The sequence below is a fragment of the Etheostoma spectabile genome, chromosome 20 (genome assembly GCF_008692095.1).
Source record: "Etheostoma spectabile isolate EspeVRDwgs_2016 chromosome 20, UIUC_Espe_1.0, whole genome shotgun sequence".
In the NCBI taxonomy this organism is placed as follows: Eukaryota; Metazoa; Chordata; class Actinopteri; order Perciformes; family Percidae; genus Etheostoma; species Etheostoma spectabile.
This window is the reverse complement of record NC_045752.1, coordinates 5,956,479-5,977,898: the sequence shown is the minus strand read 5'-3', so window position 1 is coordinate 5,977,898 and position 21,420 is coordinate 5,956,479. Positions and strand designations below refer to the sequence as shown.

The 21,420-nt window shown below is 45.1% G+C and overlaps 1 protein-coding gene across 8 annotated transcripts in view; it reads left to right on the top strand.

Annotated features, from left to right (window-relative positions):
- meis2a (Meis homeobox 2a) overlaps positions 1-21,420 on the top strand; it is a 79,966-nt gene that overhangs the window by 51,122 nt on the left and 7,424 nt on the right. For all 8 annotated transcript variants that reach the window (XM_032500161.1, XM_032500159.1, XM_032500160.1 and 5 more), the window contains exons 9-10: positions 3,423-3,499; positions 21,288-21,346. In XM_032500161.1, the coding sequence (XP_032356052.1) occupies positions 3,423-3,499; positions 21,288-21,346 (136 nt within the window). The remainder of the gene's footprint in view (positions 1-3,422; positions 3,500-21,287; positions 21,347-21,420) is intronic.

Below are 21,420 nucleotides of genomic sequence, written 5' to 3'. Positions count from 1 at the left end.
CACACACACACACACACACACACACACACACACACACACACAGCTCAATCCTCAATGACTGGTAGAATGTGATCCACCTGTGTATGTGCCTGTATTTATGTGTTTGTGGTGACATTAGGCGGTGCTTTTTCAGGTCAGATTGTAGGAGTTAGGCAACATGTGTGCATCAGGAAAGTACAGGCTTTAAGAGGCGTTAGCATAATTAACAGAGCTGTTTTCGATCCGGCACTGCCCTGACAACAAATTGAAGCTGCTCATTTCTGGCTATAATTATTTATAGACTGGCTGTTTTACGTTTTGCGGTCAATTCTTTTTTAAGGATATTGGCCTTGGGGTTTGTAACTGAACATATTGAGTGGATCCAAAACTAACAAAGTGCGGAGATTATCAATACCATCTTTGATCTTGCTCAGTGTTTGTGTTTCATCCATTAAATAACCATGTCATGCTGTCTCCTGAGGGTAAGGAAGGACATTTTCTGGAAGGAACACATTAGAACAGATATAGCACTCTTGACTGTGTCTAATATTTACCCACTGATTCATCTCACGTTTACTCTTTTCATATCAATTTTTTTTTCTGCTCATTGGATAATTTACTAACATAAATATTTACGGAGGAAATTAACATTAAGAGGTAACTCAGAGGTCTAAATAGCCAGTTCTCCAATTTCACGGCTGCTGCAGCCCTATAACCACGAGGCTCACCATGCTGTCTTATTTCTCACGTACGTGTGTGTGTGTGTGTGTGTGTGTGTGTGTGTGTGTGTGCCATTGCCACTAACACCATTTTTTTGTAGCTTAGATTTCAGAGCGCCAAGTGTGGGTGGCCTGCAGTCACAGCCATAAAATGTGGTGTGTGTGTGTGTGTGTGTGTGTGTGTGTGTGTGTGTGTGTGTCTGTGTGTGCGTGTGTCTGTGTGGAAAGGGGATCAGCAAGTAAGGCGTGAGAGTTAAGAACAGATGAAGAGAGGATGAGGAAAGGTTGTATTCAGACGTGTATGTGTGTTTGTACATGTTTGTATGTGTGTGTTTGCTTGCTTGTGTGTGTGAGTGCCTGGCGGTGCGTATGTGCAACTGCATGCAAGTCTTGGGGTTGGAGCAGAGTGATCTAGTCTGACACTGGGAGGCAAGGAGAGGGGAATGAGCAAGGGCTGGGAGGGGTATGAGATGAACAAAATAGGATTTTATTTTAGTGTCGTGTCTATGTGGTCAGAGTAAATCTCCTTACTCAGGGGTTTTGTGTGCAAGGGAGGCTTTAACGTTCCCACTCTCCTTGATGAGACATCTTTCTTGTTTGTTCAAACCATTCATTACGTGGTGGCTGCTGGACGAGCTATGCCGCTGGCCGGCGTATTTATCACCGGGCTAAAGCGCGTTCTGGCTGACAGTATGCGATTGATGACCGGGTCTGGGCTTGAGAGGCTGAGGAAGCCTTAATACAATGTAAATGACCCACTCCCATTTCCAATCTAGGCTGCTCCTCTCCCCTACTCCTCCATACCACATCATCTTTAGCTATGTCTCAATTTGTGTACATGTTTGTGCGGTGTGCGCACATAAAAAAAGAGTAGGAGGGAGTGTGTGTCCTGTTATATTTGCCAGTGTGTTCTGATTGTGACCGAGGTCATAGCTAATGTGAAAACGCCTAGGAAGCCCAGGAGGGTAAGGGGGAGGGAAAGAGAGGCTGTACTCTTATAACATGTTGTTGTTCAGAGCGGACACACACAAACACACACACACATGGAGATATAGATATCTATATCTCTTGCACACTGTGCATTCTACTGAGCACGTTTACACGCGCACACACACACACACACACACACACACACAGTAACCAATAGACATTGCTCTGTTTTCCCGGGCCAAGGAAATGTCAGCACCTGGCAATCAAAAAATGTATTCCTATGCAAACATTATCATGTTTCCTTTGTTAATAATTTTAGCATATTAAAAGGGACTACGTACACAAGTACAAATCATAGTAATCCCTCTCTGCTCATTATTTGTCCAATCTCAGCCTTGTTTATTATTAATTGAGCACATTCCTCAATTTTTTCCATCTCTCCTTTAATTAAAACAGACTACATTTAGACAGCCAGCACTACCTGAAAGGAGAAATTGTCCTCTCTGCTGATACGAAACGTCATTTACATCAATTATTTCAGCAGTACAGTTGAGCAACTGTTATCGTTTCAAGTTAAAGTTGAATTCAATTAACACAAACCAGGCATATATTACCAGCTTCATGAAATTTGTTTTCTCAATGAGTGCGGAGCTGTAAAAAAAGGGTACAAGTTGTGAGGTGAAGGGAAGAATGTGTGTTAATGGAGCTTGAAACCAACCGAAAACAGAGGAGGATTTAATTGTCAGTTTTTAAAAGGAATTTGTGTGTGTTGTGATTTGCAGGTGTCATGTCTATGAATATTTGTTTGTGTGCATTTCTGTTTGCCCAAGTGCGTGTGAATGTGCAACTCTGTGTGCATGCATGCTCTCAGTCTGCAGTAGCTGAATGCAGCACATAGTCTCATTTGTTTCGTTTGCGTGCGCCCCAACTCCTAATCTGGCCCTTAAAGACATCTGTCACCAGCGATCACTGTTGTTTTGTCATGCTTCATAGCAAGCCCAGGGGGAGCAAGGCAGCCCAAGGTCTGCCATTTATATCAGCCCATGTTCTTGAGATTGGACCTGACACAAATAGTATCATTGCAGCCGTGGTCGCAGAATTACATTTTCAGGTAGAAGTCTTGGCGAGGCTGTGGAGGAGATTTCACAGCTTTCTGTTCTTTTAGCATTAGTCTGAATTCAGCTGCTCTCCATGAAAGAGCCACCACCGGGATACATGTCAGACATTCAAGGAAAGATAAATGTATTCACTGCAAATCTGCACCCACTCATTCTGTTGCTTGGTATTATAAAAGGATTCTCAGACACCACAGTACAGTATCCTCCATTCGGCTTGCTTTAAAGTCTTGTTCGTCTGCGTGTTTTTGTACTGGTGAATGTGTTGTTTTCGGCGTGTGGTACATATGTTCGGTGTGTGTACACACTATATGTTGTTTGCGTGTGAGCTGGGTGGTGATAGGGAAGGGGGTTGTCACAGTGGACAGTTTTGTCAAACTTGTTCGGCCAGCTCTGACAGGTTTAGCACTGAATTGTGTAAGTGTGTGCTTTGACGATGTGTGGGTGGACCAGTGTGAGCTGTGAATGTCTATACAGTGCAAAGGAGGGGCAGAGTTAGTTGGAGGTCACGAGATGGTGCTGACTTGGGTTACACAATACAACAAACATACAGTAATAAGCAACAGCCAGATCATGTGTTCCCATTATGAGTGCTTACATACATGGATATTTATGTTAATCTGTATGTCGAAGAGACTCATTTATGTGTGTTTCTCTCTCTCTCTTTTGCTCCTTACAGCACCCATACCCTTCTGAAGAGCAGAAGAAGCAGCTAGCCCAAGACACAGGCCTCACCATCTTACAAGTAAACAACTGGTGAGTCAAGATTTCTGCTCGCCCTATCTCCACCACCAGCATCGCTCTGCCTTTCATTTTCAAAAGCCTTCGCCTCCCTCTCCCAGCCAAGTGTGAAAACCGTTTATGTACAGCTCTCTCTGTTGCATATAGACACACACGGAGGTGCACACGTTGATAAACACACAGACAACCTTTGTAACATTATTACATGTAAGCTACCAGGATGTTACGGTGTTATCGGCAAAGTGTTCTGCGGCTAAGTCAGTGGTCTTTGTGGTTTGATGCACACATGTATTCAGTGGGATATATTTAAGGGAGAAAGGCAGAGATCATAAGCTACCCAGACAGCCCCCGCACCTACCCCACCCCTTCATCCAAACACCATACCTAGCACTGCCACTGGTGCCCCCACAAAAGGCATAACTGCCTTCCACCCCCTCCCCATTTTACACAAGCTATATGGTGGATTAAGGTTTTGGTGGCCTGGCCAGCAGGGCCTTTGTAGATGGCTTAGCACATAACTGGGGGTGGTGGATTAAATAAAATGATCACAGAAGCAAAGAAATGATACAGGAATTACTTATCAAAATACTAGCCCAGGTTTTATCTGCAGCTTAATTTTGTTCAGTACATTCTCAGGGTGATGTTCAGATTAATTGAACTGACAGCTTCTTTTCAAATTTCCGGGAAGGTATTTGCACGGATTTCAGGTCTTACACAAACTTAATTATATGGAACCCCATTTTATCATTCTAATTCCATGTAGCGGGGGTTCTATTTACAAATGACAAGTCTGTGCCTTTTATTCACAGCTTTCCTTAATATATTTATCAAAGCAGGTTCATTTACAAAGTGCTCTATCTGTTGGGTACAGGCAGGCCGACATTAACGAAGCTTTTAGGTTTATCAGACTCGCAGCCTGACAAGCCACCCGAGGGTCAATTGATTTTTTGGTTCTGTGATACATTTTCTCATTTTTCCTGGATCACAATGAGAAACATGCCTAGAGAATTAGCCTGGTTTGGGTTTGTCGGCCTTATCTATCAGCCCCCTCCCTTGTCCTCCCCCCTCCATCCTGACATTCTCTCTCTCTCTCTCTCTCTCTCTCTCTCTCTCTCTCTCTCTCACTCTCTCTCTCTCTCTCTTTCACTCACCATTTTATTTATTCCCTTCTAGCCAAGGGAAGTCAAGCTACTTAAATTGGCCACAGGAACCGCTGTTATCAGACTTTAATGCACCCTACAGTGTGGATAGCATTTCAATTACACCAGTAACCAAAGATTAGCCCCCGCTTGCATGTTTCATGCCTCGTGCCACCGTTTCAGGACGCCACGCACCTTACCTACAGGAGCAGAAAATTGAGTTGCCTTGCCTGTGTCATGGTGATTAATGCAGAAATAGTCTGCAAACCTGCGAAGAGAGAGAGAGGGAGAGAAAATAGACAGAGACATAGACAGAGATAGATATAGGAAGAGTCCCTGGCTTCTCACAGCCTTCTCGTGAAATCCAAGCCTGGCACTAAAATGCCTCTGATCCATTTATAAAGAGGTCTGAAAGAATCTTGTGCTGGCTAACGTCCCCATGAACCCCGTTTCTACATGCACATACACATAGGTGGTCATGGAGCTGTGTATTAATGTTACACTAGCCATGTTAACAAAAAAACACACCAGGAATCAATTTTCACAAATAAAGTCATTAGAGAGGCTTAGGCTCTGCTGGTCTATCTCTGGTACATTCTGGGTGTTGTCATCTCCCCTGACGGATGATGCCATGTTATTGGCTATTTTATAGTGAGGGAAAGATGAGAGAGTGGCATAAGAGAGAAGATTCTAACGTTTTTTCCCACTTGAAGTGCTTAACCAGCCAGGACAGTGGATTAGTTACAGTTGAATATTGCTTTGTTTGGCTTGTGAACTTGCTTTTTCCTCTTTGGTTTCTGGTGGCCGCTAAGATGGTCCACCCAAGATATGACAGAACTCTGCCATATGAAATTCCTGTTTAAAAAGAAGAAGAAAAAAGCTCTTCAAATTCCTGGCTGGCCTCTTGCATTGTTCTGTAGCTCCCTTTGATGCTTGGCCGCAGCCACGTTACTGACTGGAGAGAAAAAGAGAGGGAGATAGAGAAAGAGGGAGGGATAGGCAGAAGCAGAGGATGAGTGGGGGGGAAAGGGAGGGGATGGTTGCCGTCTTCGGTTTCCAGAGCTCTCCCTCGGGGAAAGGATGTGCTGAATCAGGGCTTTGTCCGCCGGCACAATCGCTGCCCAGCGAGGGCACAAGGGTGCTCTGTGTGATGGTCAATAGACAGTGCATCTCGCTCTCTCCGCACTTGCCACATCAAACCCTCCCGCATCAAACTCTCCAAATGACACCTCCCTATACGTTTACCTGAAGCTCACCTGTACACAAAAAGACAAAACTCATTGTAGACCACTTCTAGCTGGTTTGAAACATTTTGTCTCGGTAGCACAGAAGACACTCCACCTGCTTCTGTCCCCAGTCTACAGTATATCATTAGCCTGGAAGCTCACCTGTTTGTAGCCCACACCCCATTAGCTGTCTGATGTTAATAAGGAACAAAGGAAAAGGTTAAAGTCCACTATCTCACTGCACTGGTGTTGAGAAGATGAGGAGGCGGACTTGATTATCCAGTTAATGGTATAGTCTGTATGTAAGTGTGTGAATGTGCACCTTTACACATTATTACTAATGGGACGATGCTCTCTCAGTAGGTTCGGAGATGTTATGTGTGTACAGTGTGTCAGGACACCTTTAGTTATTAGAATATTAGGTAGTGTGTTTGCTCTGGCCATATTTGAGACATCTGGCGTCATGCTAACACAATCGGGGAGTGGAGAGTCTGACATGTAATTGCATTTGTTTAAGATATCGGGAAAAGGTGAGGGCCGTGTCACAGCATTCTGGGATAGCGAAGTAGGTGAAATGGCAGACTTAGGTGTCTATACGCTGGAGAAGCGTTCACAGTTTACAATATCTAGTGGTATATTTGCCTGCCTCAGCAGCTCCTGGTGTCCTGCTATCAGTCTGGGCTAAATGGGGCCTGACCGAATGCTTTCATGTCTCAGCGTCAGGCCCAGCACGATGCACCCTCACTCACTGCCATAAACACACACACACACACACCAACTATCCTGCCGTTATTTACCACTGCAGCAATGAACACACACACACACACACACACACACACACACACACACACGCACACGCACACGTACATGCACGCAGGGTTATTACATGGGCCTGAGAGATGACGCCAATGACAGATGACTGAGAGAAACTGCATCTAAAAAAAAGGAAGGAAATCGTCCCCTCATTATTCCCTCATCTCACAGGCATTGGTCATTTCCACGGCAGAGAGAGAGAGAAAGAGAAGCCGAGCGAGTCAGAGAGTGAATATGTCAGTTCTTGGCATCTATGATGACTGACTGCTGTGCCACTGGAGCACTAATAACAATAAAGAGGGCACTAAGCCGCACTCTATTTTTACTTCTCTGCCTCCTCTCTACAGCCCAGGGGGGAATACATGGATAGACACACACACACACACACACACACACACACACACACACACACACACACACACACACACACACACACACACACACACACACACACACACACACAGGGGAGAGGCTCTAATTAGCGGCAGAAAGGAATACAATGAGTGAGTTATTAAGACACAGGGGCGGATCGCAGCCAACCTTTGCCCCCTGTCGGAGCACAGGTCACATGATAAGGGAAGGATATCCGCCAGACGACGGCGCCAAGCTGCCTGTGCCCACTGAGGAGATGAAATAGGCTCAATCTCACCCGGCCATAAAGGGCAGGGCATAGTGCACTGATTAATTTTTTTGTTTATTTTTCCTCAAAAATCTGTCTTCACCAGGAGGACAATCTCCACATTTAGCAATAGCCATCATATCACTCAAAGTACATTTACTGTACATTTACATTAATGCCACATATATACTATACTATATATATTTATAGAATAAGCGCATAAGACTAGACTACTAAAACTGCAGTACATAGATGTCTATGTCCAGTAAATGGCCGTTTAAGACAGGTGTCCAGGTGAAATATATCAAATAAGATTTGAAAAGAAAGGGCGAAAGGATACAACTAAAAAAGACACTCTTTAAAAGTCATTACACTCATAGTCTTTACAGGCCTCATCTACGTAGAATCCAGATACTCCTCCCAGATTGCATCCTGCTGTAGTACAGCATGCAGAAACACTGAGTTTAGCTAACTCTAGACTGATAATCCCTATTCAGATCCTCAGTTTTCCCCTCTTTCAGCCTTTCATGGATCCTTCCAGACTTCTCAAAGTTTAAATCACCCAACAGAGGTACATAGAAGCTGTACTGCAGGTTCACATCCAAAGTGTTACTAACAAGCAAAATTTGTTTGTGGTATCTGAGAGCAAGAAAGTGAAATGCCAAAGCCCAATTTGTTCCTCCACTTAGCTAAGCATTTCCAACCCCCATTCCTCCGTCCAATGAGACACTTAGAAACACTGGCTTTTATGATTCTTTATGATTTTTTTATGATCCTCTGGTTTGGCGGGCATGACCATTATGAAATGCAAAATAATAACTAATATTTTCCAAATGTAACATAAAGCTGTGAATCTGGCCCAACTGGCTCTTTTTTCCTCATTCTTTTATGTATTTAAGTCTTATGAATCTCACACAGAGGCTTTGGAGGTGCATTTTCCTTCTCCTCACTCCTCCCTACATCATTGCCTATTTCTAACTTTCGGTCCCTTCGTTTCTGCTCCATTGGTGGGCTAGTTGACTGAAGTTGCTGGTTATCTGTCTAACTTTGACCCAGATTGAAATGTCAGGCCTTTTTTTGGCTGCAACCAGGGACTCCCGGCAGTGGCCATCATATGCCCCTGGCTTTCTAAATATACAGTTGGAGTGTGGAGAGGTTACGGATGTGTGTGCTTGTGTGTCTATCTTTTTGGTGTGTCAGTGTGCGAGAATGAGTGTATGTGTGAGTCTGACTGAGAGAGGGACTATAAGGGCACTGCCAACACAGGCATCATGATCCCTCTCATTTAGGGACCACTAATTGGCAGTTAATTAGCAGAATTGACTCTGTTGTCAGATCCCAAGTGCCAGCTCCCCTACATACACCCCCTAACCGCTAAGTTCATTTGATCTGGCTGCTTTCTTGATGCTGTAATAATAATCCCATTTTATCTGTTTTGGAAAGAGAAACACATTTGGAAAATCATATTTTCATTATTGGCAGAGTAAAATAGAACAGGCTCCCAGTTGGAGGAGGTTTCATTTTTTTATTTTTTTTTTCATTTTGTTCCGCAGTTGTTACAGATCCAAATATCTGTTTGCGGTGAAATCTAGACACATGCCATACTTACAGGATAAGCCATAGTAGTCTTGAACAGCTGATGCTAATGTGCGCCACTGTGTTAATGTGTGCACTCACAGTGTATGTGCTGTGTGTGAGTACATGAGTCCATGCCACTGTTGAAACGCTCAACAGGGCCCACTTGTACTTCATCAGGCACTGGGGGCATGGCAGCATGGCATGGACACCCACCGTGGCCCTTGAGCAACCCAGTGCCCACCTCTGTGTAAGTCTAGAGTTATGAAAAACAGGTGGTGCTATAAGAAAAAAATTGGCACTGATGAAAAATGAATGCTTTTTTACTTGTTTTCCCATTACAAGCTCAAGACTCTCCAAGGCTGTGGAATTCTCCCAGACGGCATGCAAGGAGAACGAAGCCAGACGAGGCGAGATAGAGAGGCAAAGAGCTGAAAGAGGCATTACAGAGAAAGCTTGAGAGAGAGAAAGAGAGAGAGAGAGAGAGATGGAGAGAGGTCTTTGTACTTCACTGCTCCTTTTGGCTCTTTTATTCCTCAACGGCTTGGTTTTATTGGTGGGTCGTTTAATAACAAGGGCTCTGCGTTTGAAATGAAGTCGAGCTGCGTTTGCGTGGGCGAGCCTTCTTTTTTTATTTTAAAATGGTAATTTCTGTACTAGGGGTGAGAACTGGAGAGAGATGGAGAGAGAAAGGGAATACACTAGAGAGAGAGAGGGAGAGACTTGGAGGGAGAACAAGAGGGTGAGAATGTGGGAGAGGGATAATTCAAGGAGGAAAGTAGGTTAATTTATTTCATTTGCAGGAAGAGAAGGAACTTTAAAAAAAAATAAAAAAAAAAGGTTGGTGATAGTGAGAAAGAAAGTGTAGGATGCTGTTTTCATGAACAAGCAGCTTAATGCACACGGGCAGCCACAGTAAGCCTGCCAGAATCTCCCTGTGCCTGAGGCCATCTGTGAGCAGAATAGCAATTTTATTACTTTGTCATTAAACCAATTTCACAGCAGTATTGTTTGTTAATGAGCAGCCGCAAACGAGCGAAGATGTCACATACTGGAATAGCAGCAAGATTTGTGACCCCAGTATTCCTCTGTCTTCGTTCTGCCAACCTGTACCTCATTCTTATTCCTCAGCTCTTTGTGCCATTGTCTTCTTTCTTAACATCCTTACTGTCGTCCTTGCTATCTCCCTGCCATCCTCCAATCTTGCTCATCCCTCCCTTTTTCCCCCCCGTTATAGGGGTCCCTGGCCCATAAAAGGGGAAACTGCTGAAAGATAAAATACAAAGTCTATACAGTCAAATCTCTGTTTATGAGCTTCCATTTGCCTTTAGAGCTCATTGGGACGAATGGTGTTTCCATGGGCTTTCAGGGCGTGCAGCTGGAAAGCCTGGGCTATTGGCCTGTTATTTAGCTCTAAAGCCTGCCATGGGTTCCAACAACAAGTACCAACAGAGGGACTAGGCGTCTGAATAGGTACATAAGTCCGTTGGATTGTATGGTAGATGATGTCATGCATTTTTTGTGATTTTTCAAAGGTGTTTGAGTGTGAGTACCAGGTTTGATCACTGATTTAAAAAAAAATATATATTTGATTAGAGTGGTGCATTTAGAGAAAAATCTAAGTCAGTCTGATAGTTGGGTTGGAATGATCTGTTGTCTCAAAGAAAGCCATGCGCTTCAGCTGCTTAGTGCTATATGTGTCTTTATGGCTACTTACTCTGTTTACGTTTTTACTCCGGAGGTCAGTTGGCACAGATTCTTGGTCTTTTTGTGGTGAGAGAGAAAGAGAGAGAGAGGGAGAGAGGGAGAGAGAAAGAGATTTAAACCGAGGCCCCAAAGGATTAGACAACCTGACAGAGTAGATTTGGAATAATTAGTTGTATCTGCTAAAGGAGATAGCCAGAGGAGCTGGGTGTTAGCCACAGGGTGCTGCTATGTGTATCTAACGTAGTGATGTGTTTTGGGTTGCTGAACGTTTGTGTGTGTGTGTGTGTGTGTGTGTGTGTGTGTGTGGTGGGTGTGGTTGTGTTTGAGGGAGGGTGAGTTTGTGGAGGACTGAAAGGATAAAGGTGACCAGGTGTAACAAAATGGCCTTGAGCGTGTGTGTGTGTTGTGTGTTGTGTTGTGTGGTGTTGTGTGTGTGTGTGTGTGTGTGTGTGTTGGAGTCAGAGAGGACAGGAGCTCCTTCTTTGGCTGAGCTCCTCTAAACTCTGTGAACCTCTACAAGGTATTTTCTCTCTGTCCAGGCATGCTCGTTCTCTCACTCGTACTCTTTCTCTCTTTACCTCCCTCTTTCACACTTTGCATTCCCTCTATCCCTGTGTTTGGATATACAGTAACAGCATGTAATTAAGCTTCTATCTTTGCTCTGTTTTTGTGTTGTCGCATTAAAAATAACCTGACCTTCCCTATCCTCTTAAGACACAATGAGGGTGAGTGTTTTTTGAAATCCAAGGGGGAACTGATTGTAGTAACATCCAACAACAACAATGCTCCAGTGTATTATTCTTACCTGTTGTGTGTGTATGTCTGTGCATATTGTTTTTTTAAGCTGTGATTCATGGCCCGGTGCCTTATGTGGCTTTGAGGTGCAGGCCAATAAGCCCATCATGGAAGACCCTATAAATCAATATAGGTCTTTGTGTAAGCCATGCTCTACCCCAGTTCAGGCCTGTTAAGGATGAGATATCAATGGAGTCAGTGCCAAGCATAAAAAGGGGAGGGGAAGGTGAGAAGGGATGGAGTCACAGGGCCTCTCCACAAAAACAATCCACTCTTAATTGGAGTGTGGCCCAAAATCTCGAAGATGTCAAATCCAGTAATTAGCAATTTGGGAGAGGTGAGAAATAAACGGTGCATCGTGCTGCCACATTCTCTCCTGGCACGCACAAACACACATGTGCTGTGATGAAGTTATCAGTGGTAGGAATTAACCACTATTAGCCAACACTAATACATGCATAATAAGATTCAGAGATACAGAGGAAGAGCTGGATAAAGGAAAAGGGGAGAACAATGAGCAGTACATTACTCTAATCTAGGGTTTCTATCTTCCCAGCCTTATGAATATTTATTTCTCCCATTGTCAACAATGATGTTTCAATTGGGAGACTGTGCGGCGAGGAGGGAGGGCAGCGGAAATATTTTTTCCTTAGTTGGGGCGGAGGGCGTCTGCCTGTAGCCCCCTCAAGACATATCTGCTTTATCATCTTCTTGCTATACTTAAGATAAGATTGGCAGGTACAACGTGAGAAAGCAAGTCTCTAAAATGATTGATATGTAAATGTGCTGTATTTATATAGCGCTTTTCTTAACAACTGCTCAAAGCGCTTTTACATCTACAGGATACATTCACCATTCACACACATTCATACACTGTGGCCGGGGCTGCCATACAAGGTGCCACCTGCTCAGCAGATAAACATTCACACACATTCACACTCCGATGCGCAGCACCGGGGGCAACTCGGGGTTCAGTGTCTTGCCCAAGGACACTTCGACAATGACTGCAGGGGCAGGGATCGAACCACCAACCTTCCGATTGGCAGGCAACCGCTCTACCACTGAGCCACAGCCGCCCCATGATATACCAAATGATATCTGCCATTTGTTATAAAGTGACACTTTTTATGGAATAATAGCAGATATTAATGTGAAACTTATCCCTGGTTAGGGATATTTTAATCTTAACCTATGAGGAAGAATCACTCACGATAGTTCACACAGGCTTACATTCAAGGACCGTATTCTGCAGTGTAGGCTGAATTGAATGTCTTGAATTCACTGGCTTTTGTGAGACACCAAGATTGTTGTATTTGTTTCTGGCTGTCATATATGAAGGAGGGCAGTCAAAGCTGTACACAGTCAGAGCTGATCCAGAGGGCTTGCTTTAGGCCACCAAGCACATCAGAGTCCCTGTGGTCGGCTCCACAGTGTCAGTGCTGCTTCTGCCAGCAGTCCCCTCCACAAACAACAGCTATTTATATCACTTGCCTGCTGCTGGGTTTTTTAGCCTTAAACTCTGCTCCTGACAGTGCCTGCACATGTGTGTTGGTGTGCTTATGTGTGTCAAAGTGATTAAGTGCAATTGAAACTGAAGATGTATTAATTATTCAAAAGGGAAGTCAGAGGCAAGCTAACAACATTTGGCCGATGACTCTCGTGGTCACTTATAAGTGCAAACACACTTACTCAGACACATGATGGAAACATGCTTGGTGGAAACAGTCACTCACACGCCAGAGACACAATGAAGAGAAGATGATGACATTATCACACACTGAATCCTGTACTCCATTGGTAGTCTGGGTCTTAAAGAAGAATCTCAATAGTCTATCCACAAGGTTTAGGTGTCACTTTTTAATTGGTCAAACTGCTGTGCCCTATATTCGTGGTTAATAGTACAGCAGTGTGAGGTGAATGAAGTGCTTGGCAGAAGGAGAGAGAGCATGTGCATATGTATATATGTTTTGGGGTGGGGTGGTAAAATGGGGGCACCCACCCATTGGCTCTGCTTTCAGAGTTCTGCTAATGGATTTGAGATTCAGCAGCGTAAGTTAATGTCTGCAAGTGTGTGTGTACATGCATGCTCACAGTTGTACCCAAGCATGTTGCGTAAGGACATAACTGTTGAAGCCCCTCTTGGCAGGCCCCCACTTCTTCTTCTCTTTGAGCAGAACCCATTATAGTCTTATAAAAGAGGGGGAAGAAGAGACGTTTGATATGAAGCAAAGGAAATAGATTGGCCTTATTTCCTGCTTGGCTGCTGCAGCGCAGACACTTGTGTTGCCTAGACGATGCAGGCAATTGACACTCAATTTTGTTTGAAATATCACGCCTCTATCATGCCATTATCAGCTTCCCCTGGTAATCCACAAAGCCGCCCTGTTTGATATCTGACAATAAGGGGGAGTCACAGAGTCGCGGAATCTCTCATTCGATTACCAGGCAGAGAGAGGAAAAAGGGCAGAGAATGAAAGGGAGCAGAAGACGATAGAGCAAGAGACAAAGAGAGGGTGAAAGAAATAGAGATGGAAAGATAGTGCATGAGGGAGACAGAGAGGCAAAAAAAAAGTCACACATTTGTATGATAGCAGCGAGAAGTGGATGGAAACGGGGATTATACCTGCCCGCCCCACAGAGACATACAAAGAAGCCCAACAGGCCTGGCATTGTGGGAAAAAGAGAAATCTGTGCAATAGGGGTGGCACTCTTCATAACTGAGAAAATGGGGCGATCTTGTAAGTACACCCACTCATCTCAGGAGGGCTGATGGGTAGGATGGGGCAATGATGCTGGATTCATTCTGTCTTTCTATTCTCCCCCCTCTTCTTTGTGTGTGTGTGTGTGTGTGTGTGTGTGTGTGTGTGTGTGTGTGTGTGTGTGCGTGCGCGCCAGCCTGCCAGCATTCTGTTTCTTGCTGGCCCTGCATGAAAGCAGTAAGCCCTCACCCACCCAAAAGGTGAGAAGCTGACTTATGAGGAATGAGCGCTACCTTCCAGCGCTGAGGACCTCTGTCATGCGCTATGTGCTAGAACCTTTGACGGGGGGGGGGCTATTATTGACATATGTTGAATGTTTTCAGATGCTCTTCAAACAATGCAAAACACAGCTGTTGGCCCCTCAGCTCCTGGACAGGCAGAGAATACCTTTTGTGCACCCATGCACGTTAATAAGGTGTTGTCTTAAGGGACGGAGCCCAAGAGTAAGAAAAGAGGGGTCACGCTAACAAGGGAGATGTGTATCAAGTATTTTCTTAATCCCACCTGGCTGATGGTGATATTCAAAAAATAACAGTGTTAATAAAAACATTCCAGGGCATAGGTGCCAGCCTCTACGGAAAGGGAGGTTAATGACGGGAAATATTAGGGGAATGTCTGGGAGAGAGAGAGAAAGACAGAGAAAGAAGAGATGATTCCACCCTCCCTCCTGACTTCAGAAAACTGGTAGAGCTAGGGCAGGTTAGCCACGTTGGGTTGCTACAATAAGGTCTCTTTCATACAGGTGTGTTGACGCCTGGGGCGTACTTGGCCTCGGTCCATTCCATTCACCCTGGCTGATTTGAACAATAACTATCATATCTCTTAAAAGAGAAGGGAGGTTGAAGCGTCAAGAAGTAGATGCCTGAAAGCTGTGTCGGGGCCAAGAAAAACCCCCGCTGCCGTTGTCAGAGCTTGTTGATGTTGCAGGGAGGAAAAAACGGGCACTTTTTTTTTTTCTCTCCCTCCATAACCCCCACATTTTTTCCTCTTCTCCTTTCTCTCCCTCTACTTTAGCACTGGATATTCAGTGTTTTTGTGCCGTAGGACAGAGTGTGGTGAGGAGACAGAGGAACAAAGTGCTGCTGTGTGGAGCAGCAGCTGCTGCTTGCCGGATCAAAGGGGCAACAAGCGTGGTCTTCCTGGCCCAACGCTGCTCTGGAGGTGTTTGACGGACAGTCAGCAGCTGGGGCCGCACAGCCCGCCATGTAGGGGTCAAGCGGCTGGACTGCTAGGCCCAGGGGTGACATGCCCTCACTGGACAGGGGGAAGAGGGGAGAAGGTGTTAGATGGGAGGGTAAATAGAGGGATAGATGTCTATGTTTGTATCCTTTGTTGTTTGTCTTGCTGATTTAGTTCTGAGAGTCACTTCTGGGATTATTACTGTATATTTCTAGCATTTAAATTGTATATAGATAATTACTTTTCCGTGATGAGCCAGTGAGTTCTCACTCATTCATCATAATGCTTGAGCGTTAGCTGAAGCCTGATTTTAAGGGTAAAACCATCACTAGGACAGCATTGCACTCCACACTGCAGTATTCCACCTCTTTGGTGCTGACAGAAAATCCGAGCGAGAAAAGAGAGACAGACAGGGAGCGAGCATGCCGCAGTGCTATTGATTTATTTTAATTAGCTGCTCGTTAAATCGTGTCAGTTTGCAACACAAATATATAATTCTTTGTCTGATTTTCCACTTGAGTCTTAATGACTCGTACTCCCCGGGTTTCAGAGAGGAATGACTTCTGCAGCTAGACTGACAGAGCAATGCAAATGTTACTCATATTGGACTGGGGGGGGATGCCACAAAAGGGCAATGAGTGGAGTAATAAAAAGGGAAAGAAAAACAGGTCAGTGAAAGTCCATGGAGGAGAGGTGAAACAGTCCCCCTTTGAGAGGCAGACAAAAGAGTGTAGAGGGGGGTACGGAGGCACAGTGGATGAGAGAGAGAGAGGGAGAGAGAGACAGAGGTAAAACTATGTAAACACAGTGGCTGCCCTAAACGTGGGCCCTCTCTGACGTTCCTAAAAAATGATCTTGCCTCGCTTCGCTTCACATCTGCACTTAATCAAACACGGGGGTGAGGTAATGTTCGCCAAGCTTATGTCTCTTGACTCCTGTTTTAACTTAAAGAAGGGAAGGAGGGATACAAAAGGGAAACTGTCTCTGATAGGGTGAGCTTGAGGAAGCTTCCCTGTTCCTGCTCTATCTCTTTGTCCTTTATCTCCATCCTGGAGGAGGGGAGCCCGTGAAATGCTCCTTTGTAATATTTTGTGATAAATCCATAGATACTGTAGGTCCAGTCTGGTGGCAGGCTATGTGTAAACTCTTACAGGGGGCCTGTTAGGAGCATGTGAGCTGATTCAATCAGTGTTGTTGACACTACAGTAGATCAGTGTTGGAGGTTCAGTAGCCCCAGACTGCCCCACTGTCTGACTGGACCATAATTAGTGTTTGCTTATACTAAACACACCCTCCTTATGGGGTTAATTTGCATGCACTTCCTGGTCAAAGGACACTGAGTGTTTCACTCCTTGCTGTCCGTCTTTCTTTTTTTCTGGGAGTGGGGGCGGGGGGGGGATCAAACTAAAGCCTTCCTCCTTTGATTCCAGTGAGTTGTGACTCAATCGCTGGGGGTTCGGAATCTTTATTTCTGTCTGAAGCAGGAGTATGGAAGCAATGAGCTCTAATAGGAACCAGAGGACAGTCATGTTTGCAAGCAGTGATCAGGGATTTAGTTCAGCACGTTCTTGTTCAGATTGTGTTGATCTAGTCTTCCTGCAAAGACAGACAGGGGCCCAGGAATTTGACTGACAAATGGAAACTTTCCTCCATGTCCCTGGCATATGAGCTTTCAAAATGGGCAGGAGTAGGTCAGCCGTGATGGCAATAAACTGTCATCGATTTCTGCGTCACAATTTAAAAGCTGCCTTCTCTCTTCGCACGCTCGACGGGGCTACATTTGGAGCAGTCCAGGGCTTATTTCTTTGGAGAAGACGTTTAGTATTTCTCTGTTCCTCTTTCATATCTGGCTCTGGCTCGGTTTCTTTCTTTCATCACAAACTCGTCAAACGGGTGACCCTACTCCTGATTGGCCAGGTTCCCTTCCGATCTCCACAGCAATTGGCCAGCCAAGCAGCAATGCCCCCCCCCTCTCTCTCCCTCTCTCTCTCTCTCTTGGCTGTGCTCCAGGCTAGGGTGGTTTGGCAATTTCTCAGGGAAGGAATGCTGACAACAGGAGCCAGTTACCAGGTGTGGCTGCAAGTCAGTTAACCAGAAACAAGGCCTTTCTGACAGATTGAGATGGGGACACAAGACCAAAAAAAAGAATATACAGGCCCTGAGACAGACAGACAGACAAACAGACTGGTTTGTTGTGATTTAATCTTCAAATTCCCAGTAACTTTCCACAATACTGGTCAACTTTCTTGTATGGTGATGATGCAGTTGGTTTGTTGTATTAAAGGGCCATAAAGTTGACGGACATTACTTCATAAAATAGAGGAAAATGGTATGTTTTAGGATTATGCTAGTTCCATATTAAGTCTTTTTCTCTGTCTCTGACAACTCCTACCCTCAACCCCTTGCACTCATACACACAGGGTATAGCATAACATTGCATGGTAGCCAGGGTTTTTAACACCTAAGCAGACACTCTCTGAAGCTCCCACCCCCCCTGTGCGTCTGAGCAGATATTGCTAACCAAGGATGCCGTGTTGATCCAGCCAAGCGGAGACGGCGTGTCAAGGGGACTCCTGCTGCCCTGGCTCCATCATTCATATCTGCCACAATACTCAGAGCGCTAGTAAACTTAGCACTCTACATCGTCATGGAACAGAGTTCTCTGTCTTCTAGCGGACATATTTGTATCAGCAATACACACGTGTTCATAAACATGTGTCGCTAACGCCAGCGGGAAGTGCTGCTGTAGGCCAATTGGCTGTAGCGTGTGAAGAATGCGCCGACGCGCACATATACACATGTTGACTGACGCGTGCATACATATTCACATGCACGCTCCAGCGTATTATTAGCACTGCAAGAGCAGTTTTTGATATGTACTTGAAAATGTGTTTAAGGTTTATTGGCTTGAAGAGAGCCATTGCCCACATTAAACAGCAGTGGACCGTCGCCCCCAGCAGCCCTCTTTCTCCTGGGGTAATGTACACATTCTGGGCTGTATCCCAAGGAATGACCTGCACACGACCCCCTAACCTTGCCTTTAATTATTTGTTTGAAGACAGCATGGAGTTCCCATGCTGAGAGGTACTCTGTGTACTGTGTGTGTGTGTGTGTGTGTGTGTGTGCTCTCTAACATTGAGCAGAGGCAGGCCATAATAAGCTAGACCACCAGATGTAGATAATAAAATATGGGCTTTGGGTTGGAGGTTTTTAGCTAGTGTCCCCTGTGAGCCTCCTGTGTTCTGGTTGGCCTACAGACACACTGGCGGTGGTTGTGGTCATGTCCACGGTGTCGATGTGTAGATTTACAGCGTGCATGTATGTTTTAGTGAGTGGTTGGGAATTTGGCGTCCCTGTGGTCAACCTCTGTGTCTCTCTCAGGGCCTTGGGTCCATCTATCTATCCGTTCATCCCAGTTTGACTGGCCTTCATCTCTGGAGGATTCCTGGTTGTGTTGTTCTAAGCACACCCCATTAGCAGCTCACGGGTCGAAGGAAAACAGTGTTATCAGGCTCGGCTCTGATAATCTCAATTGGCTTTACTCAGACTGATAAAAGGTGCTCTAAGGCCACGAGAGGGGCCCTCGATCACCCCCCACTCCCTCCAGTGCACCGCATCGCCTCATGGTTACTGTGGCAACTTGTATGGCGTACAAAAACAGACCCTTTGTGCAAGGGGGAGTGTGTGATATGGTGGTAGTTGGCCAATAGGGAATGTTGACAAAAAACAGGTCCATCTCAGATGCAGCTTGGAGGGAAAATATTTGAATATCTATGTTTATGTACATGGGAATGAGCTGTTTTCAGATTCAAACATTACCATTTCAATGAGAGCAAATACTCTAATAGCTTAACATTTACCTGTATACTGTATGTCATACATATCTGGTAAGAAGTAAGTAAAACACAAGAGAAACATCTAGAATAAAATTAATAAAATAATTCTGAAAACGGCACTTTGATCTTTTAGCATACTCTCCACTACATAACATATTTCCTGGTAGCCAAATTTAGCACCTGGGAAGAACGTTCCTAATATTATGTGTTTATGGTTATGTCCAAGAATAGGTAACTTTGCACATGGTTGTGATTTTGAGCCCCTTGGTGCGTTTAGGAAGGGAGAAAGCAGGACATATATTTTGGCAGGCCTTGCACTCTGAGCTTAAAGAAGGGAGTGTGATACCAGGAATTTCTTACTGTTTACTTGCTCAGCTGGTTTTGATGCTGGAAGCGTCTTTCTGTCTTAAGCACTGCAGGCATTTCTGACTGCATAGCTTTTTAAGAATGCTTTGTCCCTGTTGTTCTATTTAAAAACTACTTCCACAGTTAATAAACCTTAACCCTCATTCCTCCCTTAAATCACAAATCATGCATTACAATCATATAATTTCCAATCCGACTCTCATTGGCGTACCCCGCCTCCCTTCCTCCTTCTTCTTTCTTCCTCATTCTCATATGGATGCGTTTCATCTTTTTCTCTCAGGGGCCCGCGGCACCCCTGCGTACCTGCACTCTGGATGCCCCCTGGCAAATGAGCACTGCGTCTCTCTTTTCCCAACCGTGCATTTTGTACGTTTAACCATGTCACTTTGAGCCGGGCAGATTACAGGCGTTTAAGTTCATTGGAGAAGGTAAGGGCAGGTATCAGGGCTTCATGGGGGATTAGGAGCCCAAATTGGTTCCAGCTCTCCCTTCCTTCTAATGACCAGTTCTTTACCGTACTGATGGTGGCGTGGCCTGAACGTTAGAAGAGGGCGGTGGGGCCTTTTTCTCTCTCTCTCTCTCTCTCTCTCTCTCTCTCTCTCTCTCTCTCCCTCTCTCTCTCTCTCTCTCTCTCTCTCTCTCTCTCTCTCTCTCTCTCTCTCTCTCTCTCTCTCTCTCTCTCTCTCTCTCTCTCTATCTCTCCTCTGTATTTTGGAACCAGCAAAGGACTCCATGCGGGACAGCTCCGACGTGATTTGAAACCACTCTTTAATATTAACCACATGGTGGTACCTGTAGTGCTAAGTCCACGCTACGTTTTTAGTATGATTAAGTAGGAAAGTGAATGAGACAAAGATAGTGAGAAAAAGGGGATTAAAAAAGGGAGAAAGGTGGAGAGCTTGCTTAGCCTGAATGGCCAGCTTGCATTTGACACAGCCCAAGGCATCTCCGTTATAAAGGTTGCCCCTGGCTGGCAGTCACCTCCAGATGACCTGGGTTCTCCACTGGAAAAGCCGCAGGAGCAAGGCCGGCTGGGGAGGCTTTGTGGAGCTGCACTTATTCGCTGCTGTGGTGGTGATAAAACTTCAGACAGCCTAATTGATGGTTCTCGCTGACATAACAATACCTCGTGAAAGCACGGAGTGGCCCATGCCTGGTCCTCATTTCTAGACAGCTGGAAGGGGAGCAGAACCCCCTACAATGCAGCCAGAGTGGGGGTCCCACAGAGGGGAAGGGTGTAGGTGGGGGTGGATTGGTGGGGGGTAATGAAAGGAACCATTTGTACCCTCCACTTTTCTACCTTAAAGCTTACTTTGAAATTCCAGTGGGTGATAACACTCCAAAAATAACGTGGAGAAGGAACTGTAGACATGATACTGGACACTATGTACAAAGTTGCAATTTGCAACTGGCTGCAGGAAAGAGAGAGGGATGTGCCACGGTGAGGGTTCTTCTGTGCCCAAGCTGCACTTAATACTTGAGGAATGTGTCCCTGGTGCCCATAGCAACCAAACGTAATCAAAAGCTTTATTAAAAGAGGGGGGAATAGATCATAAGGAACATTAAAAGTATCCCTCGCTGGGTTCCCAGGTCAGCACACAATTGTCCTTTTGTTTGTTGCTGTTTTGTTGTGAGCGCCTCTCTCAAGGACTCAGTGGCTAATGTTGCCATTAAGTCATGCAAAACTGTTTTGTCTTTGTAGTGGCCTGTGATGAATCTTTCTGTGTGTGAATGCAGGGTGATTTAACGTTTGTTTTTCCCCTCTGTCTTTTCTCCTTGTCTCTGCCAGGTTCATTAACGCCAGGAGAAGAATAGTACAGCCCATGATTGACCAGTCCAATCGAGCAGGTAAAAAAAAAAAGAAAGAAACAACAACTCAGCCAAACTACAGCAGCACTGCTACTCTCTTTCCTCCCTCAGCA